The 26,267-nt window shown below is 29.9% G+C and overlaps 6 protein-coding genes and 1 long non-coding RNA gene across 13 annotated transcripts; 3 read left to right on the forward strand and 4 right to left on the reverse strand.

The window, feature by feature from the left end:
- Nucleotides 1–509: 509 nt before the first annotated feature.
- On the reverse strand, nucleotides 510–4,561 carry LOC105427639 (uncharacterized). Of its 2 annotated transcripts, XM_011639476.3 has the most exons (9): nucleotides 4,424–4,561; nucleotides 4,156–4,262; nucleotides 3,929–4,083; nucleotides 3,523–3,741; nucleotides 3,285–3,404; nucleotides 2,952–3,190; nucleotides 2,788–2,857; nucleotides 2,230–2,705; nucleotides 512–2,079 (listed from the first exon to the last, which is right to left on the reverse strand). In XM_011639476.3, exons 1-9 carry the CDS (start codon nucleotides 4,483–4,485, stop codon nucleotides 867–869), a joined length of 2,661 nt encoding a protein of 886 aa, XP_011637778.2. In that variant the 5' UTR covers nucleotides 4,486–4,561; the 3' UTR covers nucleotides 512–866. The 2 variants fall into 2 exon arrangements, with proteins under 2 accessions (XP_011637777.2, XP_011637778.2); XM_011639475.3 differs by having other exon boundaries at nucleotides 510–2,079; nucleotides 3,929–4,262.
- On the reverse strand, nucleotides 4,424–11,030 carry ABCB7 (ATP binding cassette subfamily B member 7). 2 transcript variants are annotated; one of them, XM_089076992.1, is made up of 12 exons: nucleotides 10,552–11,030; nucleotides 8,176–8,427; nucleotides 7,888–8,095; nucleotides 7,625–7,791; nucleotides 7,252–7,530; nucleotides 6,932–7,106; nucleotides 6,674–6,831; nucleotides 6,405–6,568; nucleotides 6,148–6,277; nucleotides 5,754–6,029; nucleotides 5,404–5,671; nucleotides 4,424–4,628 (listed from the first exon to the last, which is right to left on the reverse strand). In XM_089076992.1, the coding sequence occupies exons 1-11, from the start codon at nucleotides 10,717–10,719 to the stop codon at nucleotides 5,420–5,422; spliced, it is 2,229 nt and encodes a 742-aa protein (XP_088933118.1). In that variant the 5' UTR covers nucleotides 10,720–11,030; the 3' UTR covers nucleotides 4,424–4,628; nucleotides 5,404–5,419. The 2 variants fall into 2 exon arrangements, with proteins under 2 accessions (XP_088933118.1, XP_011637776.2); XM_011639474.3 differs by lacking the exon at nucleotides 4,424–4,628 and having other exon boundaries at nucleotides 5,159–5,671; nucleotides 10,552–11,029.
- Nucleotides 11,031–11,553: 523 nt separating this feature from the next.
- Pdss2 (Decaprenyl diphosphate synthase subunit 2) lies at nucleotides 11,554–14,777 on the forward strand. 4 transcript variants are annotated; one of them, XM_089076996.1, is made up of 7 exons: nucleotides 11,554–11,713; nucleotides 12,591–12,941; nucleotides 13,004–13,138; nucleotides 13,255–13,456; nucleotides 13,568–13,834; nucleotides 13,966–14,121; nucleotides 14,248–14,777. In XM_089076996.1, the coding sequence occupies exons 2-7, from the start codon at nucleotides 12,607–12,609 to the stop codon at nucleotides 14,401–14,403; spliced, it is 1,251 nt and encodes a 416-aa protein (XP_088933122.1). In that variant the 5' UTR covers nucleotides 11,554–11,713; nucleotides 12,591–12,606; the 3' UTR covers nucleotides 14,404–14,777. The 4 variants fall into 4 exon arrangements, with proteins under 4 accessions (XP_088933122.1, XP_088933121.1, XP_011637774.2 ...); XM_089076995.1 differs by having other exon boundaries at nucleotides 11,569–11,713; nucleotides 12,577–12,941; XM_011639472.3 differs by having other exon boundaries at nucleotides 11,570–11,713; nucleotides 12,577–12,941; nucleotides 13,004–13,129.
- LOC105427636 (nudC domain-containing protein 1) lies at nucleotides 14,252–17,132 on the forward strand. Its single transcript, XM_011639469.2, has 5 exons — nucleotides 14,252–14,392; nucleotides 15,014–15,132; nucleotides 15,372–16,347; nucleotides 16,493–16,857; nucleotides 16,930–17,132. Exons 2-5 carry the CDS (start codon nucleotides 15,018–15,020, stop codon nucleotides 17,127–17,129), a joined length of 1,656 nt encoding a protein of 551 aa, XP_011637771.2. The 5' UTR covers nucleotides 14,252–14,392; nucleotides 15,014–15,017; the 3' UTR covers nucleotides 17,130–17,132.
- A 264-nt stretch (nucleotides 17,133–17,396) lies between these two features.
- Nucleotides 17,397–21,476, forward strand: Atu (Another transcription unit). Of its 2 annotated transcripts, none has more exons than XM_011639467.3 (6): nucleotides 17,397–17,953; nucleotides 18,697–19,536; nucleotides 19,639–20,036; nucleotides 20,169–20,759; nucleotides 20,844–21,048; nucleotides 21,256–21,476. In XM_011639467.3, the coding sequence occupies exons 1-6, from the start codon at nucleotides 17,908–17,910 to the stop codon at nucleotides 21,423–21,425; spliced, it is 2,250 nt and encodes a 749-aa protein (XP_011637769.2). In that variant the 5' UTR covers nucleotides 17,397–17,907; the 3' UTR covers nucleotides 21,426–21,476. The 2 variants fall into 2 exon arrangements, with proteins under 2 accessions (XP_011637769.2, XP_011637770.2); XM_011639468.3 differs by having other exon boundaries at nucleotides 21,259–21,476.
- Nucleotides 17,867–18,471, reverse strand: LOC148936621 (uncharacterized). Its single transcript, XR_016139306.1, has 2 exons — nucleotides 18,158–18,471; nucleotides 17,867–18,011 (listed from the first exon to the last, which is right to left on the reverse strand). It is a non-coding gene; the product is annotated as an uncharacterized LOC148936621 (long non-coding RNA).
- An 861-nt stretch (nucleotides 21,477–22,337) lies between the features above and the next one.
- LOC105427633 (ubiquitin carboxyl-terminal hydrolase MINDY-3 homolog) lies at nucleotides 22,338–25,177 on the reverse strand. Its single transcript, XM_011639466.3, has 5 exons — nucleotides 24,852–25,177; nucleotides 23,899–24,298; nucleotides 23,548–23,816; nucleotides 23,144–23,441; nucleotides 22,338–23,046 (listed from the first exon to the last, which is right to left on the reverse strand). Exons 1-5 carry the CDS (start codon nucleotides 24,955–24,957, stop codon nucleotides 22,740–22,742), a joined length of 1,380 nt encoding a protein of 459 aa, XP_011637768.2. The 5' UTR covers nucleotides 24,958–25,177; the 3' UTR covers nucleotides 22,338–22,739.
- Between the last annotated feature and the right edge of the window lie 1,090 nt (nucleotides 25,178–26,267).

A 26,267-nucleotide genomic window follows, 5' to 3' on the forward strand; every position in this document is an offset into this window, starting at 1 on the left:
TTAAAAATGCGTTTAAAAAATACAAAGTTAAACAATAGGCCTGTTCTTTTTAACTACATCTTTGCATTGTTCATCTTTTTTCTTTTTTCTCCATTAGTGTCGGTCCACAATATGTGATTTAAGCTTTAAGACGTAAGAAATTGACCAATTATAATCGAATATGAAAAGAATAATCGACTATGATTGGTCAATTTCTTACGGCTTAAAGATTAAATACTTATTGTGGACCGACACTTACGAGGAGGAAAAGAAGAAAGATGAATCGTACAAAAAATAAAAAATAGATCTAATATTGAATATACAATATAATTGGGACACACACACACACACACACACACACACACACACACACACACACACACACACACACACACACACACACACACATTGGATTTTATTATTTATCATCTTATTATCTATGCATCATTCATACATGCGTACATAATATCAGGATAGAACTCGAATTGATTTTTTAAAAAATGAAATTTGTAGATTATATTAATCTCTAAATATATTTTCATTTATTTGAAAAATTAATACATAAATATAAATATATAAATATATAAATTAATATATATATCTATTTCATTTTTGATCATAGAAAATGAACTAAGAATAAAATAAAATTATTCTTTTTCTCCTCTCCTCCTTTGTAATTTATTTTGGAGGAAATATATCTATGTGTGTTAAGTGAATAAAGATTTTAGTATACTAAAAAAAAAGTAATATATATATATATACTTTTTCTAAATATTACATTTCTTCCTTAAATCTGCACATAAAATTCAATAGGATTAAGGAAAGCAAGGAGAAAAGAAGTTTTGTACTATTTATTTATGATTTTTAATCTGATCATCTCTAAATTTTCAGTGAGATTTACTGCAAGTGCCTCTGACTTTACTTTCTATGCGATTGTCTTCGAATATATCTCTAATAATATCGCGTTTCGGTTTTGAATGAGCAGGTAAGCCGCGATGTAGATTTTCCGTTATCTGAATTCTGTTCATGTTGTGATTCTTGAATCCTTGGCTTACAAACTCGATATTTTCATTATCATCGATCGCTTTCATTGTAGCTAATAATTTCTCTTTATTGAAATTAATTATCTTCTTTTTATCGCTAGCTTTTACATCTGTCACTTCGATTTTTGCGTCATTATTTTGTTTAGCCTGAGAAGATATGTGGCCATTATTAGACAATATATCGTCATTTTCTAATGAGGTATTGATTTTATTTTTCATTTCTATATTAAAATCATTTTCATTTGATATTTTTTCATCACTGTGCCTCATTCTTGGCATTTCATCTGCGTCAAGCTTGAGATGTTCCTTCTCCAAATTGTGCTCGGATTGATCGTTCTTAGAACGGTTTATCGTAGATTTATTTTTACAAGCTTGTAAATCCTCTTCAACTTCTTTCTTTTCCGGACTCGGCAAATTTTTTATTTCTTCATACATGTTTGTGTTGTGATAAACTTTACCAGACGATATGTCAGTGTATATTGGCCTATTTTCCAAATACTTTGTTCCTTCCTCTTCTGTATAATCTTCATTTTCAATATCTACAGAGGAGAACTCATCTCTTCCATTGGTTTCCGAGAATTGTCGCTTGTCCATCCATATTTTGCTTGAGTTCAGAGATTGCTGAGAAATCTCTACATCATCTAGAGTGTTATCAGATATCCTTTGTACCTGTGTATCTTTTAACTTGCCAATAGATTGTTCCGTGATTTCCAAAATATCATATTGTGGATGACTGACATTATTGGATTTACTAAACTGCTCTTTATACTTAGATAAATTAGTATGAAAGTTATTGTTTTTGTATTCAACGGAAGAATCCCCATTTGTATTTATCTTTTCCTCAGACTCAACGTCGGAACCGCTATCATAAAAATCATTATTCCTATGATACTGTAATACTTTTGATTTACTTTTGTACTTGTGCTTTTGAAATGTCAAGTCTTTTGTTAGATGGATGTTTAATTCTTCTTCCTCTTCTTCGTCGCTGTAATGGATACTTGTTTTTTTCATTATATCATCCAAAGTATCAGAAGTATCATCTGTGCTGTTAATTAATCTATAACAGATAACAAGAGCATAAAAGGTTTGTTATATTAATCATGTATCATCGATAAATAAGTGACATAAATTAATAAATATGCTATAATAATTAATTATATAATATCATATAGATTTCTCTGAAAATATTCTTGTGTTACATGTGTACCTTGCATATAATTCTTTAGATTTTTGCGGAGTATTGTAAAACTGAATGCAATGTTCGCTGGCATTCTCACTTTCTCCATCATCGGACGAATAATCAAATTCAGCTTTCAGTTCTCTTTGCGACTTTTGTAAATTCTGATTTTTTATTCTGTTAAATAATTTTCTCAATTTGCCACTTTCGATTTGTTCAAAATTGTTTTTCGACTCTTCTCTCTCTAATATCGTTTTATAATCTACTGATGTGACTTTTTCATCATCATGCGTTATCGTCTCTGAATCTTTCGACCGAAATCTTAAATCATCCATAGAATGAGAGTTTTTACGCATATGTGGTCTTTGCAATCGAAACTTTCGTATCTGTTGCAAGCTTGCCATTGTTTCTGATTTTAACTGATTTATAGAATGATTGCGATTAACATTATTTGTTGGTTGAGCTATTTTTTCATCATCATTAGTTTCCAATGTATCAAGTAACGGCTGCAATATTATATTAAATTCATTAAATCTTTGTTAATATTTAATTATTTCATGCTTAATTATATAAATATTATATTCTCACCAAATTATTTTTTGCTGTACTATTTTCACTTCTTTTACTTTTACTGGACACTTTAATTGGATTAGAGATGCTGAAATATAAAAGATGTCTCTATATTTTTATATATAAAAAATTTGTTTTATATATTACTAGATGAAAAGATATGATAGACATGATTTTCATACCTGATATCTCTGAGATTTGTGAAAGAATGACTGCCTAAATTTTTCTCTTTGCTTTGATAAATTAGCAATTGACCATTACAATATAATCTTTTTTCTCTATTGTCCAACAAACATTCTAAACTTTTCAATTTCTCTGTTGTTTCCTGTAAATTTTTCTGTGTCTCTTTGTGTTTAGAAGTTTCAATATGTAATTGATGTTTCAGGCTCTTAGTTTCAAGTGCAAGTTTTCTATGTAACAACTACAAAGAAAGTATTTTAGTCGTAGCTTTACAAAATAATTAATATATTTTACTTCTATCTATGTAACTTTCAAAAGTAGAATTTGAATGTTACCTGTATAGTTTCTTGTTGTTGTTGCATTTTATAATTCATGTCGGATAATTGCAACTGTAATTTTTCTCTTTCTTCGAGATTTCGATCTTTACTAAGTTGTAATAGATGCTTATTCTGTGACTGCAAAGAGAAATTTTCAGAAATCCATATTATACAAATATGTACATTACAAATAAAAACTCTAAATTTTATTATATAAAGCTAATGCTATACAACTGCAAATAAATATAAAACTCACATTTACAGAATATAATTCATTTTCTTTTTCTTTCAACAAGTTGCATGTATCTTTATGCAATTCTTTTAATTTCTTATATTTTGTTTGAAGCACCCTTAATTCTTCATGATGCGAGTTTATAAGTCTTGGTAGCTCGGCATTTGCTCCTTCGTAACGCCTCAATGCAGAATCTTGCTTTTTCTGCAATGCCTTTAATAATCTATTTTCGTTTGCTAGTTCCTACAAGAAAATGAATTTCGTGTTAAATCTTCAATAAAGGATAAGTGCATTCACAATCATTATCATTTACAAGCTCTTGAACAATCTTTAAAACACACATTTCTATATAACTTTTTTTTATTTTGGAAACAATTTTATTTTAATTTTAAGGACTTTTAAGAACATATGAATAATCTTTCATAATTACATTAAGATGATAATGTGCATCGGCTAATTGATTTTGTAACTGTTTGAAACGAAGCATTTTTGCTGACATCACTCTTTGTCCGAGAATACTTTTATTACTAGATTTTGGTTCATCCGACAGCGATTGCTGTTTGATGCTGTCTCTATATGGTGCACCTATACATGCACATATATAACATAATAAAATATCACAAAATAACGAACATTTTAATGATTCTTTATACAAACCAAGTAGGGGGTTTAAACATCTTTTGTTTGATAAAAGTAAAGTATTCCTGCAAGGAGATAACTTTTTTGATTCCAGCGTTGAATCTTTTGAACAAGGTTTTAATTTTCTGCAAATTATATATACACGTCAGATTTAACAGATATAAAAATAAATTAATATATAAAAATAATCTAAAATGTACATATTTATACTTTATAGTATGTATCTTTCTCTCTATTATTACGTTACGATTTACATTCATTTGATATTCTTGAAATTTTATTTTACCTATTGACTGTTCTATGCACATTAAGTTGTACTACTGGTAAGATAGAAGCTTCAGTTTGCATTTTATATTTATACGCAGCGTATTAAAACTTGCATTGTAATTGTACGCAATTCATCTTTATATCAAGTCGGTAGAAAACTGTCAAACGCTCATTGCAGGCTAGTCGGCGACCATAACTGTTTCAAATAGTTGTCAAGGTAACATCTGCGCAAGCATTAGTAATCAATTCTTTCTTATAGTCTAATGTAAAATAAAGTAAAAATCTGTAGACTAGACTAAAAAATAATGTAATAAAATTTATTTATTATTTACTGCAATCTAAATAGTATCTATGATGTACAGAAAATTTGGAACATTAGATATTTTAATAGCTTGTTTAATCTATCTGAACATGTTAGCAAATGATATATCAATATTACGTATATTACGTTTATGAATGTTATTTGATGAACAAGTAAAAATTATATAATATATTGATAGAAAAAATAAACCATTCATATTACTTATACATTTATATTACACACATTTCGATTATATTTCAAATGATATATATTACATTTTTATAAGTTTCGAGATATAAATAAAAGTACTTGGCACTCATTTTCAATCTTAAGTATGTATGTACAAATTATTCCAAAATTAATTTGTATTGCCATATCGGTTGGTTGAAATATTGATGAAATATAGATGAAATTATAAAGAAGGTTATTTATAAATTGATTATAAATGCAACATTTGTTTATTATTATTTAATGTTTGTATATACACTGAGTTATATACATACTTATAACAAATATGACTTTAATCTTATATTTCTATCTTACATTTCACAGCATTGTAATATTTTATTATTATTTAAAATTATTTTGAATATCTTATACATTTGTTAAATTTGTTTCTCATTATGAAAGATAAGATAGTTAATTTCTAAAAAGACTAAGACTTTCATTCAGTGTCACATGATAAATATTATTTTTACCTAGATTATATTATTTTTAATTAAGCTGTTCAGCTTGATTCTTCTCTTTTTGTTCTTGATGTTTTCTCATACCTAAGTATTGAGTTTCCCACAACTTGCTATACAGAGAATTTGGTATAGATAACAACGATTCGTGTGTACCTCTTTCAACTAAATTACCCTGATCTAGAACAAGTATATCGTCAGCATCCATAACTGTTAATAAACGATGTGCGATCACTATCGAAGTCCGTTTCTCTGTTGCTTTATGCAGAGCATCAAGTATATTCTGTAAAAATATTTATTTATACATTTTAAAGAACGCAAAGATATTTAAATAATACAATAAAATACAATGTTTTGAAACTTGCATGTTCCGTAATAGAATCCAATGAGGAAGTAGCCTCATCAAAGATCAATATAGGACTGTCTTTCAAAATTGCTCTGGCAATTGCAACTCTCTGTTTTTCTCCTCCGCTTAATTTCAAGCCGCGTTCTCCTACAGGCGTGTCATATCCTTGCGGCCAATTCAATATAGAATCATGAAGATTTGCCATCTTTGCAACTTCGAAAACTTCGTCGCGCGATTTTTTCAAATTACCATAGTGCAAATTATAAAATATACTTTCGTGAAAAAGTACTGTATCCTACAATGTTTTCAACATAATATAAAAAATATTACAATATTTGCGCATAAAATAATTAATGAGATTTGAGATTTAATTATTAGAAATTATCATAAAGGACGAAATATATTAATTTTACCTGTGGCACAATTGAAATGCAATGTCTAAGATCTTCTAAATCGACATCTCGAATGTTATGACCATTAATGTAAATATCACCACTTTGTGGTTCAAAAAATCTATACAGCAATCTTACGATTGTAGTTTTGCTAAAAAGATAAAAAAAGACAGTATGAATTAATCATTACATGATATTACTGATGATTATTGAATATTTATTGAATTTATTATCAATAACTTGTGTTAAACGATTTTTATATATACCTAATACCTTACCCACAACCAGATCCTCCAACAATAGCAATCTTCTTGCCACTAGGTATAGTGAAAGATATATCTTTAAAAATAGGTTTCCCTTCAACATATTGAAAATTTACGTTCCTAAATTGTATTTCCGATGAATCTGGTGTCACGTAAAATCTTAATGCATTTTCTTTTGACTGTCAATAAAAATCCGAGAAATAATTTAATTATTTGTAAAGTATATATTATTTAAATTATTTAATATAAATAAATATCAATATTTTACATTCAAATAATCTTACTTTGATTGCAGTGTCTGTTGTCATAAGAGTAAACATGGTTTGCATGTCAATAAAAGCTTGTCTTACTTCTCGATAAACAGAGCCTAAGAAGCCTAGAGGAACTGAAAGTTGGAATAATAAGGCGTTCACCATAACTAAATCACCGACAGTCATAGTACCTACACATAAAAAATAAAAATTTAACAAACGTTAATTTTTTTATAAATATTAATTCTATAATTCAATATTAATTAAAGTAACAATTGTAAACGCAATTACCATTTACTATATTTTGTGCTGCCAGTACCATAATAAGACTCAGCGCACTACTGAATATAGCATTTTGTCCAAAATTCAACATCGCTAAGCTCGTGCTAGTTTTGAGAGATGATGTTTCGTATTTTTTTAAAGATTCATCGTATCTTTCTGCTTCAAATTTCTCATTGTTAAAATACTAAAACAAGAAATATACATACATATATACATACATACACACATACATACATACACACATACATACATATATAAATATAAATATTTGGATGTGTATGTGTATCTTTTTAAAACAAATCTGGAAATGAAATTCATGTTTTACTAACCTTTACTGTTTCGTAATTGATGAGCGAATCTATTGCTTTATTGCCTGCTTCATTTTCCGCTTTATTCATACGTATTCTAAATTTGGTACGCCACTGTGTAACAGCCAATGTGAACACGGTATAAATACCGACGCAACCTAATGCTACGGCTGAGTATTCCGGTCCACATTTTATCCCCAAAATTGCACTAACTAATGCTAGCTCAAATACTGTAGGCACAATATTAAATACCATTGCATTTAAAACAAAATTAATACCGCGGCTGCCACGATCGATTGTCTGAAAATAGAATGAACATTTTTTAAGTTGTAATACATAATCTTTTTAATTTTAATAGAAAATAATAAAAGATGCTAAACTCGTTCGAATATACCTTCGATAAAGCACCGGTCTGTCTATTTAAATGAAAAGCCATATCAAGATTATGCAAATGTATAAATACATTTTTTGCTATTTTACGGATGGAGTGCTGTGCGACTTTCGCAAAAACCGCATTTCTAAGTTCACTGAAACCAGCAGCTCCAGCCCGTGCTATTCCATCTGCAAAAAAAATTATTCTGAAATTATATAAAATTACGGACGAAAATTTTTTTAAATATTAAAATATTAAGATATTTTGAAATAAAGCATTTTTACATCCTACAAGTAGCGATGTTGCTACAGTCGCAACTGTTGCAGGTGCGGTTGTTAAATCCATTACAGCACCACCACCCATTGTTGCAGTATGGACATTTAAAATATCTACCGCATATTTGAAAATAAATGGTACAAGAACATTTAAGACTTTAGCGCCCACGAGTAAACCTACTGCTATTTTCACTCGTTTCCGTATTTCTGGATCATCCTACAAAAATATGTAATATATAATATTACATATATATATATATATCGCTCACAAACTATAAATAATGCAATATTATTTACTTCTGGCCAAATATATCTGAGCATGGCTTTTAACATATCCGTACTAGTCACTGATGATTTATTATGTAAATCAAGCGCATCTCTGTTCAGACCAGAGACACCAGGATGGAAACAATTTCTTTTTTGTTGGCCAGGTTTTGCTCCAGTTAATCCAGTAACAACTGATTCAAATTTCACTGGCGGCACAACAGACTTGGATTGTGGCACATTCTTCTTTTTCTGAGCACGATCAATTACATTGCCACTGCAACACTATGAAATACATAAGAAGATTAGTTCTTCATTTATAGTCTGTATGCCAATATAAGTGTGATAATATGTATATGAATATTAATATAAATACGTTTTGACTAATTACAATTTTAAAGAAATAATTAATGTATAAAACCAAATGAGAAACTGATTATACCTTTTATTTAAAAAAAAATTATTAATATTTTGGGAAATATTTATATATATGTTGCAATAAGTATAAAAAATTTAGAAACATTTTAATCATTATTTTTATTCAGTTATTATAATTTGCAAAAAGATATTTTATATCTAATCAGATTATATATACATATATATAAAAAATACATTACATATTTTTATAACATTATACGCATTATTAAAATATTTAATGTGGTACAGCTTCTCCTATTTTTTTCATACAACTAAATGCCGTATCCAAGATATTAATATACTCTACAACGAGATTAATCGCGATCAAAAAGCTCGGACTTTTAAGTTTTACATTTTTCATATCATTTAAAATGCATGTATATTCTATTTTCTTCAAGTTTAAAATATTTATTCCTAACTTATTAATTGTACACCATTCATCAGTATCAAAAGTTTCACCATATATCTTCAATTTCCAACAATTCTTCTCCAATTTTGTACTCAATATAAATAGCGTTATTGTTGCATTATAATTCAAGCCGTCACGAGTAAATGACATGCTCCTATGAAAACTATTGAATATGATAAAATCTAATTTAGTCTGTGAAATATCAAAACATTTCTTTATATCAGAAATGTCAAACTGTATTTCATCTAGTGGATTACATGAAATAAAAAATCCATAATCAATATACAACTTGAGACTGTCATGCGCGCCATAATTAATAAACACTTGTGTCTCTGCATCAAATGGCTTTAAAGTAATAATTTGATAAAACTGATCTTGATAATCATCTGTGACAATAGATACTTTAATAGCAGTATTCACATCATGATTAAATAAATCTAAGAAAGGCGCTAGAGCCAAATTATTAGGCTGTTTTATGTTACATATGTTTTCCTTGCATAATTTAGTATCTATATATACCGCTCTTGTATTGACAACGTAGTAGGCCCATTTATATTTTGCAAATGTTATTATCTTTTGTAAATGTATGCCACAGTGAGAACAATAGCTTTTATTAATATCCAGACATTTTACAGTTTTCATTAATAATGAGAAATTTTTCTGCAACTTATGTGCCTGATGAAGAGAATGCAAAATAAAGTTTGGTAACATTGCTTTCTCTTTGTTGGAACAAAAATCTGGATTTGTAAAAGATTGTGGTAATGTTTTCAAATAAAGGTACCACTTAGACTTTGTCTCTAAATGTACCTCATATACAAGAAATGTTGCAAGTATGCATTGAGGATTAAAACTATCAGTAGTATTACATAAGAATAAAGATTTAATATCACTTTGTGATAAGACATCTGTTGTTATCAATATCGAAAGTGGTAATTGAATCAATATTTCATTTTTTTCTATATGCTTTAATGTTTTCAAACCTCTACCTGAGAAAGGAAAATACTCTGGTATCAAATAACGAATTGACACACAATTCTCATTAAGAAGCCAAGATTTTAAACATATCAAAGAATCATCAGTATTCTCATTTGATTTTACAAAATTAAGCTTCTTCCTTTGACGGCGCTTCCTTGATGTTCGCCCCATTGCATCTATGCAGATATTATCTATATCTGTAGAAGCAGTAACAATAATATTTATTGTAAATAAATTATCTATATCTTTAAATTAGTTACACTTATTATGTTTTATGTTGCATTACATTTGGATATTAAAATTTCTTTGTATATGTCAAAATCTTTCGAAACTAAATATTGTATAACATTGTATAAAATCAAGAAAAATCTATATAATAAAATATACTATATGTATGTAAATAAATAAATGTGTGTATATATATATATAATAATTAAAGCAAATACACACACACACACACATCATACACATATATATATATATATATATATATATATATATATAATACACGTGTTACATTACAAAATTACATGTGACAAATAACCGAAAATTGTAATCTACTGTAATGCAACGTCCGTGTTACAACATAATTGTGTTGGATGTATTACCCTGACGCCAAGAAGAGGAAACATAGAATTACGGCCGACAACGTGGAATCTATTAGATAAAATTAATTGTCTTGTTACACTGCTGCTGTACATGTTCCTCATTGTATTCCACAGCTTCTTGTCGTGCGGCATTTCGCGTAGCAGACGACCGCACAATATACCCAACATTCTCTTTTTTTTTTTCTTCTTCAATTTCCTTTCCTGTATTAAATAAATACTAAAAGAACATCATCACGACCGATATACATATACACCTATGTTGTGGCGATCATGTAATCGTGTATGACATAACCATAATCCACTTGAGAGATCGTGCGATAAAAATCTCATCAGAGCATTCTACGCATGTACAAATACATTATGATATGATTGTCGCCACGTTGCCAATTGGTCAGTTAAGTTTTGTATTTATGATACTAGAAATCAATTTAAGATCTTGGACAGAGAAAAAAATTGATCAATATTAATGGCATTTCGATCAATTGATCAATACTCAATGCGATTGATCAATGAGCGATGTGATCAATTTTTCCTCCGTTCGAAATATAGGATCGATTTCTAATATTGTGAATACAAGCTTTAAACATTAAGTCTCATTTACATCGGCAGTATCATTTTAGTCTTGTTTAACATTCGGTGAACAACAAAGATAAATGATACATGCGACGTTTCTGAACTCAATCCTGGATCGTAAATTTCAAACAAGGTTTAAAAAGTTAACTTTAAGTTTAAATACTGCTAATTTAAAATTTATTTTAGAGCTTCAGCATTCTAATATTAGGATTTTTATGTTAAAATAACCTTTTGTCAATAGTTGTCGCAGAAGATCTGGAAGATCTCATATTTTTTTTATTTATGTATCAATATTATAATATATACTGATATAAATGCAAATAAGATATATTATTATATAATATTTTACAGCAAATATTATTATAAAGTATAGGAAAATATAAGAAAGTATTTTAATATAAATTAAAACAGAATATATTAAAGTCCAAATGATTCTTATAAGATAACTGCCTTTAATAATGCTATAGTCGATGCTTTTAAATGTCATCACGAGTATAGAGTGTTGCATTCCAGTCTCATAAATACGCTTTGAACAACTCTTTAGCTGTGTACCATATTTCTTTTATTTAGTTTAATCCGTTCAACATTGGTAAGTATCTTGAAATCCCATAAAAAAAATTTGTTACTCTTTTTTATGGGATTTTTTATGATTATTGTGTATACTGTTAACTTTACTATGTATAAATGATCTGACCTACTTTTACATTACAAATAAGAAAGAATTGATATTTTTTTCTAATTAATAAACATATGTAATTCCTTTCTTTCTTGAATTTAAAAAGATCTTTCAAAAATTAGAAAGTTGCATTTTAAAAAATTTTTGCTTGCTAACCAATGAAATTTTATGTTTAGCATAAATTGATTTAAGTAAATTTTTCAAATATTAACATTGGTACTAACTAGCGAAAGTTTTCACAAGCTTTCAATTTAATATTAATATATTTTATATTAATATATTTTTAATATTGATATATCCTTTTATTAAAATATCTGTGTGATATTGCATGAGAAATTTTTTTGGAAAGTTAGGTCAGAAGAGAAAGTTTTAATGATTCACATATCTCTTTTGTGAAGCCCTGAATATATGGACATGTAATTGCTTAATTACACCATATTTAAATTTTTCTTTTTATTTAAAATCTATTCTCATATAAATCTTTTCTCAGTTGAATTGGTATATTTTTGTATTTAAAATGAAATACATATAAATTTGAAATTTGATAAAAGTAAGAAAGTTTTAACAATAGTATAAAAAAAACCTTTAATATTATATTTGAGAGTCTATATCTAATTGATTATAGATTATATTAAGCTATTGTCAATATTATATTTATAAATCATGATTTTATCAATTGATAATTAACTTTTGGAAATAGGAAATGATAAACTAGTTACAATACTTGTATTTGCTTGACAATTCTGATCTTTTGAGTGATATTGTATTTTTTATAGAATATCTATTGCAGTTGTTTAGCAAGTAAGATGTCTGTGAATACAGCTATGTTCAGGCTTTGGAGAAGAAGTAATCCTGTTATCATACATTTATGGAAGTTACATAAAGCACTTCAAGTCCAGAGAACAGTTTGCATTTCCTCACAGAACAGATTCTATCTTAACAATATTAATCAAGCTGAAAACAAAGTAACAGTGAATCAGAAAACAGATTGGAATAAAACTATGTCAGAAGCAGAGAAGATTGTCGGTTATCCAACATCTTTTTTAAGTTTACGGTGGCTGTTAAGCGATGAGATTGCTAATGTTGCATTGCACTTGAGAAAGCTGGTTGGATCAAATCATCCCGTGTTAAAAACAGCCAAGTAAATATCATAACAATACTGCCTTAGGGATAGAAATTTCATTTTTAGTTTTTTTATAATAGGAGCATTATTTACAATGGTCGTAACACACAGGCGTTTGGTCTCATTGTACTGTTGATTTCTAAAGCTGCTGGTCACTTGAATACAAATCCGATAGAGGAGGATAAAGCTGCAGGTGTATTACATAGGTATAATATGTGTGTATATATATATATATATATATATATATATATATAAATTTGAATATTTTGTTGATTATTTATGCAAAAATATTTATTTCGAAAAAATAAATATTAAATATGGTATATTTTAGTCAAAGAGCATTAGCTGAAATTACAGAAATGATACGTACTAGCAATTTAATACATAGAGGTCTGGTGAATATAAATATAGATGGATCTAGGGAATCTTCAGAGTTGAATAATATGACTTTTGGCAATAAAATAGCATTGTTGTGTGGTGATTATTTGCTTAGTAATACATGTACCGAATTGGCAGCTCTTAAAAATCAGGATGTAAGTATTTGTTCATAGTAAATACTTATATTATTATCTCTTAAAAAAGAAGACTATTGTTTCTTTTATTTTTTAAATCTGATTTTGTGTTTAAAAAAATATTTTTTTCAGCTTGTATTTTTAATATCAAGTGCAGTAAGAGATTTGTGCCAAGTAGAATTTGTAGCACGTAGAGACCATCAAAATTTTCCCATACCATCTGTACCATCTAAAGATCGTACAGACTATGCACTGAAAGAATGGACGCTTTTAAATGTTTATGGTGCTGGATCGTTGCTTGGGAAAAGCTGTCAAGGAACATTAAAATTAGCTGACCATAGCAAAGAAATCGAGGAGAAAGGTTACGAATTTGGCAAGCATTTAGCTTTAGCTTGGCAGGTAGTATATCTTAATTAATAATAAAATATGTATTAAATTTAATTTTTACGATAATTTTATATAACATTGGTGATATAAAATAATTTTATATAACATTGGTGATATAAAATAATTTTATATAATTTTTACAGGCTTCTTTAGACTTGGGTTTGTGCATCAATAAGGATAAGGGGATTTTACATAATTTATGTGCTGCTCCGATTATGTTCCATGTGGAACATGACCCATCAATTTTAATAGAGCTTGATAAAGGATTGGAATCAGTTGAAAACGTTGACTATTTAAAGGTTTAAAGAAAGATAATATTTGATTAGATCTATGCATAATTGATTTAATTACTGTCTTTTAGAGTTCCAATGAATTATCTAATAAATTTATGTTTATAAGTAATGGATGATATTCTATGCTTATAGGTACTTGAAATTGTCGCAGCTGGTCCTGGCATTGGCTTAACTAAAGAACTTATAAAGGAACATTCACAAAAAGCAATGGAAATCTTAAATGTATTTAAGGAAAGTGATGCCAGAAAAGCGTTATCTAATATTATTGTTGCTATAGGTGATTTTTAACAAAAACTGTATTTTTATTGTTTATTTTATTGTTCATTAATTTCTCTATAGAATTATATTTTTTATTTGTATATAATAAGCGAAATTATATAGGAAAGGAATTCAAGATATGGGTTGAAAGATAAAAAAATGGGAGTTATATTTTATATATATATATTTTATATTTTATAAATAATATTTTATATGAAATAATTATATAAGATATAGATAAATATAATATTTTACACATTTACATATATTTTTGATACGGAAAACGGATATATTTATATGAGAATGTTGCTCTCTCTTTATATTGTATATTTTTACATATTTTCTAATGTAAAAACTGATATTAAATTATTATAAATATAATGTATTATTTTTAATACTTGCAATCGCTTAATCTTTTTTGATCAATTTCTTTTTTGTTAATTTATTACGCAAAATATACGTACGATATATGCGGATATTTTGTTTCTTTTTTTTTTTAAATTAAAAAATTTCATTAGTAATTGATGTTAGATGGCGTCATAATCGCGATTATAAGTTAGGTTATCCTGTCAATCGCTCGTCCTGTCATTGATTCAAAAATTTATATATTTTTATATGTTCTGCTTTTAATTTAATGTAGAACGATGACAGAAATAATTGAATTACGGCCTGACAAAAGTTTGATGAACTCGGCCTTTGAAAAGTATCAATTTTCTAGCGAAGTCGTTCCTATAATTTCTGAAAACAAACTAAAAAGTCGTAAGTATACAAAGTATTGTATATATAAAACAAGTTTTTTAATTCATCGATTGATTAATCGTATAATGCACAAATGCTGTTTTTATAGAGCAAAATTGCATTTGGGCATAATGCGATTTATTAATCGATGAATTAAAAAACTCGCCTATACATACACAATTCTTTAGCATATAACCAAAAGAAGAGAGAACATACAGATGTCTTTAATAAAAAAATAATATTTAATAATAATATTTTAGATGTATATAGATTAGAGCCAAATCATAATCAGGAATCTTGGTTGGAAGCAAGGCTATTTGCTTTTCACAATCATTTATTTAATAATGTATATGATATGTCATGCTGGTTTATTGATGAAACTTCAGCTGTTTGGCGGCTAGATAAGGAGGGTTCTTTGGACCAAGTATACAAATTACACACAGATACAGACTTATCAAAAATAATATATAATCCATCAATTGGATTTACCTCGAATAATATTCTGGTAATCTCTGATGGTGGTGAAAATCTACATATGCTGATAACGAGTACAGGAGAAAGCAAAAAATATTTTCTAATGAATTCTGTAGAACCTGGAATCATCATGAATGTTCAATATGTAGAAAAGAGCTCGAAAATTGTTGTAATCATGTGCACTATTGCTGTAGATGATAATCAGAAGAAATATACACAACTTATATTGTTATCTTATAACTTGGAGTATGTAGAAGATAAAATAGGAAATATTTATTGTATAGATAAGCAGATATTGAAAGTACAAGGTACTGTGGATTATGCTTATTTGGAAAAAAATGGCAACTATTTACATTCTATTTGTCAAGATAATATTAATTTTGAGAAAAACGACACACAAGAAACTGAAACTGAAGTAAAACTGCCAAATTCGCAGATAAAGATTCCAAATTATCATTGGTCACAAGATGAAGAGTCACTTACCATTTGGGTTAAGATACCAAAACAATACAACAATAAACAACCTAAAATAAATGTTAAACCATTAGAATTGTCTGTTACAATAGATAATGAAATATTGATACAAGGAGAGTGCCAATATAGATTAGAAGAAAATATGGCAACTTGGAGGCAAAAGGAAGATATATTGCAAATTGATCTAAGTAAATATGAAAGTGGATTAATGTGGAGTGAGTTAATAAAAAATGATACAGCAGGCGAATATTTACCCAATGAGACTCTCTCTGCAGAAATTCATGAGAAGTACTTTTTCTTATGATCTTTTATATAAACGTACATAGCTTTAATTCCAGTAATATTAGTGCGACATTTCACATCTTATATAGTATTTAATTACTTTATTTTATATTATATTTCAATCTTACAATAATATATCACTTATATATAGGTTAGCACACTTATGTACAGATCAACAAGATGTTAGAGGAGATCAACCTTGTATGGGATTCAATGTTGAACAATTAGAAGAGTGTGATTTAGAAGGAAAAGATAATTTTTTACAAAGGATTAATCTTCTCACACAAGCAACCACGCATCTGGCTAGATTGGGAAGCAATAATCACGTATTGTTTACATGTAAAAGAAAACATGGACAAATGGTATGCCTGAGATGTGATCATGACGCTTGCGTTTGGATAATAGGCAATGCAGATGATAATACTCAATGGAATCTAAAACATGTCCATAGTTTTCCCGGATTTGGCTATGTTGAAGCTAGCAAAACTAATAAAAAATTTTGTGTGTCTCCAATTGGTAAGACAATAGAAATGGTTTTTAATATATTTCTCTGATATTTTGTTTAATGTAATTATTTTTTTTTCGTAGATGGTTCATATATAGCTATAATAGAACATGCGAGACATGTATTCCTATATGAGAAACCTGATATTGGAGAGAAAATTGCCAAACAAAGAATCGTGGACCTTGATTGTCAAGCATCTCCCATTATGGGTGTCGTAGCTACAAATAAATATTTGATTGTACTTTCAAAAGATAAATTATATCGTTTACAGATTTGTACATGATAATTATGTTGCCTCCAATTATTATCGAGAATAATTTTTTATCCTATAAGTTTTATTTCTTTTTTTGATTGAAATTCAGATTATTATTTTTTAATGAAAATAATTTTTATTAATTAATTATATAGTCATCATTGTTTTCCTATATTTCTATATTCATTTCCTAATGATCTATTGGCTTATGGATTCCTCGTTCGCGCGATTTCTTTGTAAAGAACGCGATAAGGTGATTTAGACGGCTTTCACAGTGTCAAAATGTTTGTCTTTTAAATCGTTTTGCAATGATCAGAACGAATAATGTAAAAGAAGAAAAGTGAAAATCCTAGTGAAAAAAGTAAAAAAAATTACATGCTCAGTATCCAGATCTGTATAAATGTGATCTTTATAAATGTGCTTAGTTGCACTTATATTTTTTGCACTTAAAATGAAACAGACATAAAGGCTTGTCCTTTTTCGAATTTCTTGCATGATCTAGTCTTCCTCTTTATGTTAGAGAAAAAAAAAGAAAAGATGAATGATATTGATGAAAGATGCAAGATGTGTTTGACTAAAAAGAACAGGCCTACATAATTAGACTTTAGAGAGAAAAGGAAGAAAGATATTGCAAAGAATGCTTGTATCAATTAGCCTATCCTTTTTTCTTAAATAAAATATCAAAAAGTGACAGCTGTGTATTATTTCTTTCTGTAGACTATGCGTTGTTATTCACATGCGAGCCCTTCTCTCTAGGCGACTCTAGGTTATTTCGAAGTGGTTTACGATCTTCAAGCATATAGCGACCATGTCACCAGTGCGAGAAACATTGCGCGATTCCAGTGGCGATTCAGGTAAGTATTATCAGTGAATTTGCTTGTATTGTCCCTCCGCACGGATATGTCGCAATTTCTAAAATATTGATATAATATTCACGATATTAAATGGAACAGTTTGTTTGACGCCAATTTCATTTGAGGTTATGTCTTTATCACGGTAACGATTTGATCTTTCGAATATATACATTCATAATTTTAACGAATCTCGTTATTATTTACCGTTTTATTTATTGTAAGCTCGTTTTTTATTGCTGCACTGAACCATTAAAATTTTCTTTCTCATATATATTTGTTTTATCTTAAATAGAAGTGTAGGTTAGTTTGGCTATAAAAACAAATATATTTACATATTCGTTTAAAAATTTGACATAATGTGTAGTAGAGGAAATCGAAGATATATACAATTCTACATACATAAATATTAAATTATGTTAAAAGTAATATCTTTTTTTTGTCGGATACTAACAGCCCCCTAAAGATAAAATGTTCTTTATGTTAATAACATCACTATATCATATTTTTATGTCTTCATTCTTGTTAATTCTTTCGTTACATCCTATTAATGATAATATAATAATTGCAAATCGCAAAACACATGATTCGAATTTAACAGACAGTAATATGGGATGATCTATTGTGAAGTATTAGTAATTTATTCACATTAAAAGATCTTCAATATATCCAAATTTTGAAATCTATTGTGAAGAATTTATTAATTTATGAAAATATAATTAAATGTATACAAATTTGTTTTTTAGGTTCAGAGTCTGATAATGCTTCTGCATCATCAAGATCGAGTCGTAGTGGCAGCCGAGCGTCACAGGTTCCCGCACAAACATTGGGTAATGCTAGGAGCGAGCATTCCGAGGATGAAAACGGAGCGCCGGCCTCGCCTACATCAAACGTTAGCGGCAGCCGTGCCTCGAGGTCTACCAGTCACAGTCCGGTCGGATCGAATAAGTTAGATGGCAGCCGCAGGTCAGAAAGCCCATCATCTCCAGTTGGAACGGGTTCGAGACGTTCAAGTGTCGGTTCCATCCAAAGCGAGAAATCTGTGGATTCTCGACGATCCAGAAGCGAGAAATCTGGTTCTCCAAGATCAAGGAGTGGAAAATCTGGTTCTCCACGATCCAGGAGTGGTACACCAAAATCGGTAGCTTCCAACAGCTCGGCGGACTCCCGAAAGTCTCCCCGATCGCGTTCGCAATCTCCGCATGGAAAGTCTCCCCGATCGCGTTCGCAATCTCCGCACGGAAGTGTGCGCTCCTCTAGTCCGAAATCACTCGTCAGCTCGAGATCACATTCAGAAGCTAGATCAACAGAGAGAAAGTCCAAGACACCGGCCTCCCCTACTTCCAATGCCTCCGATTCACCAAAAAGTCGTAGATCTCGAAGCGTATCTTCTCAAAGAAGTAACAAATCAGCAGGTTCCGCAAGTCCCGCGGAAAGACGCTCGAATTCTTCTGCGTCTTCGAGGAAGTTTGACGAATCGACAGAGAGAGCAGGTTCTGAAAAATCTGACGACAAGAGATCAAGGTCCAAAAGTCCCAAAAACGATAAGAGCGATAATGAATCAAATAGATCCTTCAAACAGGCAGGTTTGTGCTACTCCATTTTATTATAATTAAATATAATATTCAGATTTTCTTCTTAATAAGTTAGAAAATGCTGTCTAATGTTGAAAATTTTTTCTCGAATAGACAACGATCAGAGTCCAAAATCTGACGAAAGTGACGAGGAAGGGCGATCGAAGCATAAGCGGCAACACAGCGGTTCCGGTTCAGATGTGGAGAAAACTGTAAAACGGTCAAAAGCATTGATAAATTCAGATTCTGAAAACGAGACAGCTGATAAGGAAAATAGCGTTGCACCAACCGCGGATGCACTGTTCGGCGATGCAAGTGATATTAGCACGGATGAGGAAAAGGATAAGAAGGAAGAAGAAAAAGAACGGAGTCGCAGTCGGAGCAAGAGTAGAAGTAAAAGTCGTAGCAGAAGCAAAAGTAAGAGCAGAAGTCGAAGTAGAAGTAGGAGTCATAGCCGTGGCAGATCCGAAAGCGGTGGAGAAGGTCCGAGTCATCGAGTTGTTATTGAAGACGTAAGTTATCGAGAAATCAATAATCTTAAATTCTTTTTGTAATTTTAGAATTTCACTAATTTTAAATGTACAACAGATTTTGAGGATCCATATGAATATTTTAACTGTTTATATATTAACTGTATTTTATAGGAAGAGGATAAAGATAAGGAAGAAGAACCAGAGCCGCCTCCAGAAACTAGAATTGATGTGGAAATTCCGAAAATTACTACCGATCTCGGACGCGAGATTCACTTTGTGAAATTACCAAATTTTTTGTCTGTTGAGACAAGACCATTTGATCACGAAACCTACGAGGATGAAATCGATGAGGAAGAAACTCTTGATGAGGAAGGTCGTGCTCGATTGAAACTTAAAGTCGAAAATACGTTGAGGTGGAAGGAATCTTTTAACGATGAGGGCAAAATGGTGAAGCAGAGTAATGCGAGATTCGTAAAATGGTCGGACGGCAGCATGTCGTTACATCTGGGTTCAGAAATTTTTGATGTATACAAACAGCCGTTACAAGGCGATCACAACCATCTTTATATTCGTCAAGGTACTGGTCTACAGGGTCAAGCAGTATTTCGAACAAAGCTAACATTCCGACCGCATTCCACGGAATCGTTCACGCACAGGAAGATGACAATGTCTCTGGCCGATAGATCGCAAAAGACTTCCGGTATTAAAGTTCTTTCTCAAGTAGGAATGAATCCAGATCAGAATAGATATGAAATGATAAAGGTATAATTTTTACACAATATTAAAATTGATTATCACATTATTATGTTTCAATATTTTTCTTCATTAATATCCTTTTTTTTTCAGAAAGAGGAAGAAAAATTACGTATGGCTATGCGAGTCCAGAACAAAACGAAGAAGAATACTAGTGGTATTAGGAATACTAACCGTACTACTGGAGCATACAGTGGAGATACTTATCATGACGATGGTTCCGATGACGAGGGTGCCATTTCTTTGGCAGCTATAAAAAATAAATATAAAAAGGGAGCTGCAGCGATTCCTTCTAAAGGTTGCTTAATATTTTCTTCATTATTTTAAGATGTTTTTTATGTTTCACATTAACACACATACATATGCGATTTTAATATCTTTACAATGTATTAAAATTGTTTTTAATTTTTTTTATATGTAGCATCTTTATGTTTTTTATACATGTTATATTAAGTTAATTTGTTTTGTCCACTGGGATCGCGATGTGAAAAATGTTTTGTTTCAGCAGCATCAAATATTTATTCTTCAGACGAAGAAGGTTCAGACATTGAAACACACAGGCCTAAAAAGAATATTAAAGGGAAGGTACTTAAAGATTCAGACGAAGAATCCAATTCCGAAAGTTCTGCAGGTAGCGGTGGAGACGACAATCAGGCTGACGATGCAAGTGATTGAGAATGTATATATAATTGAAAATTTAGTAAATAAATTTTTTTTATGACGTAATATATGATGTACGATTATGGCACAGAATGCAAATAGCGTTAAATACAATATTTGATTTATACAGTGTAAATAAAATAATAAACATTTAAAATAATTTAAAATAATCAATATATAACAATAAGTCATATAATATAAGTCGATTTCTAAACATATCAAATTGATCTATTTTACTGCCAACTTTAAAATAATGTTTGTGTAATATTGAAGAAATATTAGAATCTATATATAATTCGAAATGTTTAAAAATCTTCATCATAGATTGAATTTTAATTAATATAAAGCAATAAAGTCATAGTGCGATAATTATTTTTCAAAAGTAGTAAGTTTATTATTTAATACCGTAGTTACGATTTTGTGAAAAGTTATATAAAATAAACATTGACCAAATATTTCTATTAAAATTGTGTATTAAAGTTGTAGTATTTCCCGAAAGTACGTACCGTATTTTACCTTACGTATTCTTAAAAATTACAAAATTTTAAGGAATTTGTAGCTTTAATTTTTTTTATATCCTTAATTGGGAATGAATTCTTAAGATTTAACAGTTTTATTAAAACGGTACTTTTGAAACATATTATTTTAATTCAAATAAAAATTTCTATGGCAAGAATAGCGAAATAGTACACAGAAAGTTTCGAAGTAATAACGTCTCGTAATACTTTAGTATATTTTATCTGCATAATAAAAAAATGAATTTCATCTGAACTCTAATTCGTGAAGTTTGTTATTTTTTATAAATAACGGAATATGACAATATATATCGTGAAGTAAACTGCGCAAATAAGTGGAGTTCTTTTGATAGACTTGTGTCATTTTAAGTTATTTGCAATCGACCATCGTTAAATTCTATTGTGCCGAGAATTTTGCTTCAAGATATCTTTTATTCTTGCGAAATATTAGAATTAGATTACACTTCTGATAATATATCCAATAAAAACATTTAATAAAAATTAATTCTCTTGATCTCGTTGACATTGTCAATGTAATGCAATACTTTGACATAAATATATAAATATCCTTGGATATTCTTACTGACCATGTATTTATGAATACTACATATATTTCCGTGGAAACAATATCCCTTATTGGCAGGTATACTCAATATCCTCGCGGTATTCACCAACGCGAACCAGAAGATGGCCGATTTGACTAGACTACGATCTTAAAGTGATAATCTTCTCAAAGATATCCTATAGAAGCGCTCGGTCAGGTCACTCTATGCGTCAGCTCTTTTGTATGTATATATATTACAGTTTATAAATTCTAATTTAAACTAGGATTTCGTCCTATGTCCCACTGTATTTCAATTCTTGGCCACTTTGTTTGCAGGACCGTCAACATGGGATTACTATCCATGATACATTTTACAGTGCACTCGAGTAATACCGCTTGTCCTTTGTGATATTTCACTCTGTTCTCTGGATTGCTACGCTGTAGACCATTGTAATGATATAAGACGAACGTATCTGGGCACATGCATGGTTCCTCAGGAAAGAATTCATCCATAAACGATGCGAGAAGTATTATCCCTAAATTTTCACCATCCAGTTTTTTCCTCATGATATCGACGCTGCAAGAACATTTTTATATAAAACATGCTGAAACTTTTAATACAAATAATTTTGCATCGACTCACATGCAAAGATATTAAAAAAACAAATACATACTATTCCGCATCAGCTACAAGCCCTAATTCCGCTAATACATCCTGCAGCAAATTTGCCGCGATAAAATTATTTCCTTCCGGATCAAAGCGTTTGAAAATTCTTCGCGCTTGCTCCGACGGTGTCTCTGGACTTACTAATCGCTTTTCCGTAGAAAAGAGTACAGTTAAATGCGTTTCCGATCCCACCACCCAAATAGGATGCGATGGTGATTTTAAAAATATTCCCACTTCACAATATCGTAAATGCTCTAACAAAGCAAGGAATCCCACCGTATTCTGTTTATCTATACCGCGTAATTCTGCAAAACAATAACGTAATGTATTAATAAAGGAAAGATCAATCTATCAATTCAAAACATATATAGAACTGAGATGATAAAGTTATTAAAGAGAAAAAAATCTCACTTAATCCACCAATATCTTGGTCATGATCCCAGACATGACTAACCGCTCGGCCAGTAAGCATTAAATTGATTAAACTTTGGCTTCCATATCCATAAGTAGAATCAATCATGGGCTCTGTGGGATCCGACATTTCAAAGCATATTCCCGAAACTCCTTTTGTACACATTACCGTGTAAAGTAGCAGTAATATACCATACTGATCTTTTAACATTCCAATCCGTTCCGTAAAGAAATCTTCTACATCATCAATACTACTTGTAGTAAATATCCTAGAAATCAATGAAATCAAATGACCAAATATTAAAAATTTGTAATTCTTTTGTTAGAAGGTATTTTTTAGTAGAAACGTACCTTAATTGAGAATGAAAAACTTCTGATTCTAATGATGCTTGTTTTGTGACTTGTGTTTCATTAATTTGATTACCTTCGCTAGTATCTTGGACTGAATTTACTGTAGGCTCGGCCGACTTAGAATCGGTGCCTTCCTTGCTAGATACAAACTCATTGGAGTCATTAGCATGTACTACCGAATATTTAGGGTCCTGGACATCAGCGGCTTGGTTTATAATTTCGGTCATGGCTTTCACAAGTAACTGATCACATTTTTCGGTCTTAATAGCCTTCCAAGTTATAACATCACTTTCTAACAGTAACTGCTTCAGAATAAATGCTTGAACTGGGGCTATCACGGCGCAAGGCCCTCCTTCTCTCTGTACAAGCGCAGTAGGTTCATCTATGCTGAAGTAAAAGCCTACAACAGAGATAATTATATATATTTAAATTAATAGTCACATTTAATAAATATATACATTTAATAAATATATTACTGTATGTACAATATATATATGTCTATTCTTTATCGCTGCACTAAATAGTAAAAAAAATTAAAATTCTTTCTCACTTTTGTCAAATTTCAAATATATTTATTTCATTTTAAATATAATACATTTTTAATACAATATGCACTAGTATATTTATAAAAAGTACACTTTACTTCTCTTGCTATCTCTATAATGTTATGTTTCATATTTATTATATAAGAGACACACATGTAGTAGTTTCCAACTTTACATCCATATCGAGTTATCAGCTTTATCAATTTCGTAGAACTATCAGATAAAAGCTCCCGAGCGGATTAATATCGCACCAAAACATAATAAATAAATCTTTTCCGAATTTCACGAAAATAATTACAATCGTCATTACTGATCAACTGGTGCGATGTGATATTATGAATCAGCAAGTTTGTGTAATTCGCGCGTGTGCGAAAAGATGTATTTTATTGCAAAGCAATACTTCAATACCTTGCGCCCATCGCTTGAAAACGTCCTCCTTGACGGTCGAGCCCCAGAGGAGCGTTTTAATATTTTTCAGGAGCTCGTCGTCGCTGGCGATGACATTTTCGGCCATTATCTTCCGGGTGCGCGCGATAATACGGGAGATTAAAACGCGCCGTGTGCACGAATCTTATCTGGCGGCGATCATAATACTTTTGGCGCTATTGACTTCACGGTAGATCTCGCGGAACTGTCGATCGCATATAGACACCACCCGATAACCTATTTTGTACAACAGACAACTACCAAGTACGCCGCCATTTTGAACCGTTTCGCCTTTATGTGAAGTGCGTTCAAAGACGGGCCGCCCCTCTCCGCTGCGGTAATACGCACTTAAAGCAATCGATATATCGAATGGTTTTGAGAACGAATATTTTCTCGACTACTCGAAAATTATCGATTAAACTTCGATTAACAAGTGTTTGATTTACAAGTGCTTAGAATTTTAATTATATAATTCATCGTCCTCTTCCTTCTAATTTTTCTCTTTATAGTTTCTTTTTATATGTTAAGCAATAAAAAATTAACAATTTTATTTATATTAACGAAATACTGTATTTTTTTCGATACATCGGTTATTTATAGAATAATTGTCCAATTTAAATGTCATAACTAATTACAGCAAAATTTGTAATTATATAATTTGTAATCTTTAATTTAATCTTAATTTATTAATAATTTTATTTATGTTAATAAACATATTAAACGTATTTTAGTTGAGTACAGGAGTACAGTTGAATACATTTTAATTGACTATATTTTTATTTTTACCATTTATTGACATCAATCTTTTTATCTATAAATTACTTTTAATGTGAGCGATATTTTCTTCGACAAATTATAATAATTTTATCTCCCCTTTTCTCTTCAAAAATATAAGAGACTTATTAGATCTAAATTGCCTTAATGTTAAATTACCGTTGTATTTGCGTTATATAAAAGTAGAACTGCTTTATTTTTATGTAATTTTCGCATTGCTAATATCCATTGGTTCTTACCACCTTTGTTATTTTGTCTTTGAGGTAATGTATGTTTTTTCGCTCGCGCGAATTACACTTAAGTGATCGTATCTTAATACGATGTGCGCGCATTCTTATCTCGCTACAATAAATAACACCTTTTATGTTTTATACACATTACTTGTTATTGCTCATAATCGAGCATTCTGAGTGAAAGTAAAGCTCGTAAATCCACGGCTGGGCAGAAGACACATCGTGATAGCTCGTTTGCGGCACCAAGGAAAGTACGAAAAACATTTCCCGGAAAATTAAAATTTATTTAAATGAATTCGGCTATGTAAAGAAAAAAATGTGAAACTCTTGAAAGAAATTAGAAAATATAATTTTGATAACTTTGAATCACCATTATAAAGCACATTTGAAA

The sequence above is a fragment of the Pogonomyrmex barbatus genome, unplaced genomic scaffold (genome assembly GCF_055798465.1).
Source record: "Pogonomyrmex barbatus isolate J1 unplaced genomic scaffold, ASM5579846v1 scaffold2, whole genome shotgun sequence".
In the NCBI taxonomy this organism is placed as follows: domain Eukaryota; kingdom Metazoa; phylum Arthropoda; class Insecta; order Hymenoptera; family Formicidae; genus Pogonomyrmex; species Pogonomyrmex barbatus.

Excerpts from the sequence above, each read along its gene's own strand:
- Pdss2 (XM_089076996.1), top strand. The coding sequence starts at position 12,607 with ATGTCTGTGAATACAGCTATGTTCAGGCTTTGGAGAAGAAGTAATCCT. Across the intron at positions 13,835-13,965 it reads ATTTAGCTTTAGCTTGGCAG|GCTTCTTTAGACTTGGGTTT; the intron begins GTAGTATATCTT and ends TAATTTTTACAG. Across the intron at positions 14,122-14,247 it reads AAAACGTTGACTATTTAAAG|GTACTTGAAATTGTCGCAGC; the intron begins GTTTAAAGAAAG and ends CTATGCTTATAG.
- Atu (XM_011639467.3), top strand. The coding sequence starts at position 17,908 with ATGTCACCAGTGCGAGAAACATTGCGCGATTCCAGTGGCGATTCAG. Across the intron at positions 17,954-18,696 it reads CGATTCCAGTGGCGATTCAG|GTTCAGAGTCTGATAATGCT; the intron begins GTAAGTATTATC and ends TTTGTTTTTTAG. Across the intron at positions 20,037-20,168 it reads ATCGAGTTGTTATTGAAGAC|GAAGAGGATAAAGATAAGGA; the intron begins GTAAGTTATCGA and ends TGTATTTTATAG.
- LOC105427639 (XM_011639475.3), bottom strand. The coding sequence starts at position 4,485 with ATGCAAACTGAAGCTTCTATCTTACCAGTAGTACAACTTAATGTGCAT. Across the intron at positions 4,263-4,423 it reads GTGCATAGAACAGTCAATAG|AAAATTAAAACCTTGTTCAA; the intron begins GTAAAATAAAAT and ends TATAATTTGCAG. Across the intron at positions 2,706-2,787 it reads GTACAGCAAAAAATAATTTG|CCGTTACTTGATACATTGGA; the intron begins GTGAGAATATAA and ends ATAATATTGCAG.
- LOC105427633 (XM_011639466.3), bottom strand. The coding sequence starts at position 24,957 with ATGGCCGAAAATGTCATCGCCAGCGACGACGAGCTCCTGAAAAATATT. Across the intron at positions 23,442-23,547 it reads CCAAGATATTGGTGGATTAA|AATTACGCGGTATAGATAAA; the intron begins GTGAGATTTTTT and ends ATTGTTTTGCAG. Across the intron at positions 23,047-23,143 it reads CTTGTAGCTGATGCGGAATA|CGTCGATATCATGAGGAAAA; the intron begins GTATGTATTTGT and ends ATGTTCTTGCAG.
- ABCB7 (XM_089076992.1), bottom strand. The coding sequence starts at position 10,719 with ATGTTGGGTATATTGTGCGGTCGTCTGCTACGCGAAATGCCGCACGAC. Across the intron at positions 7,792-7,887 it reads AACATCGCTACTTGTAGGAT|ATGGAATAGCACGGGCTGGA; the intron begins GTAAAAATGCTT and ends TTTTTTTTGCAG. Across the intron at positions 7,107-7,251 it reads TCAATTACGAAACAGTAAAG|TATTTTAACAATGAGAAATT; the intron begins GTTAGTAAAACA and ends TTCTTGTTTTAG.
- LOC105427636 (XM_011639469.2), top strand. The coding sequence starts at position 15,018 with ATGACAGAAATAATTGAATTACGGCCTGACAAAAGTTTGATGAACTCG. Across the intron at positions 15,133-15,371 it reads TGAAAACAAACTAAAAAGTC|ATGTATATAGATTAGAGCCA; the intron begins GTAAGTATACAA and ends ATAATATTTTAG. Across the intron at positions 16,858-16,929 it reads ATTTTGTGTGTCTCCAATTG|ATGGTTCATATATAGCTATA; the intron begins GTAAGACAATAG and ends TTTTTTTCGTAG.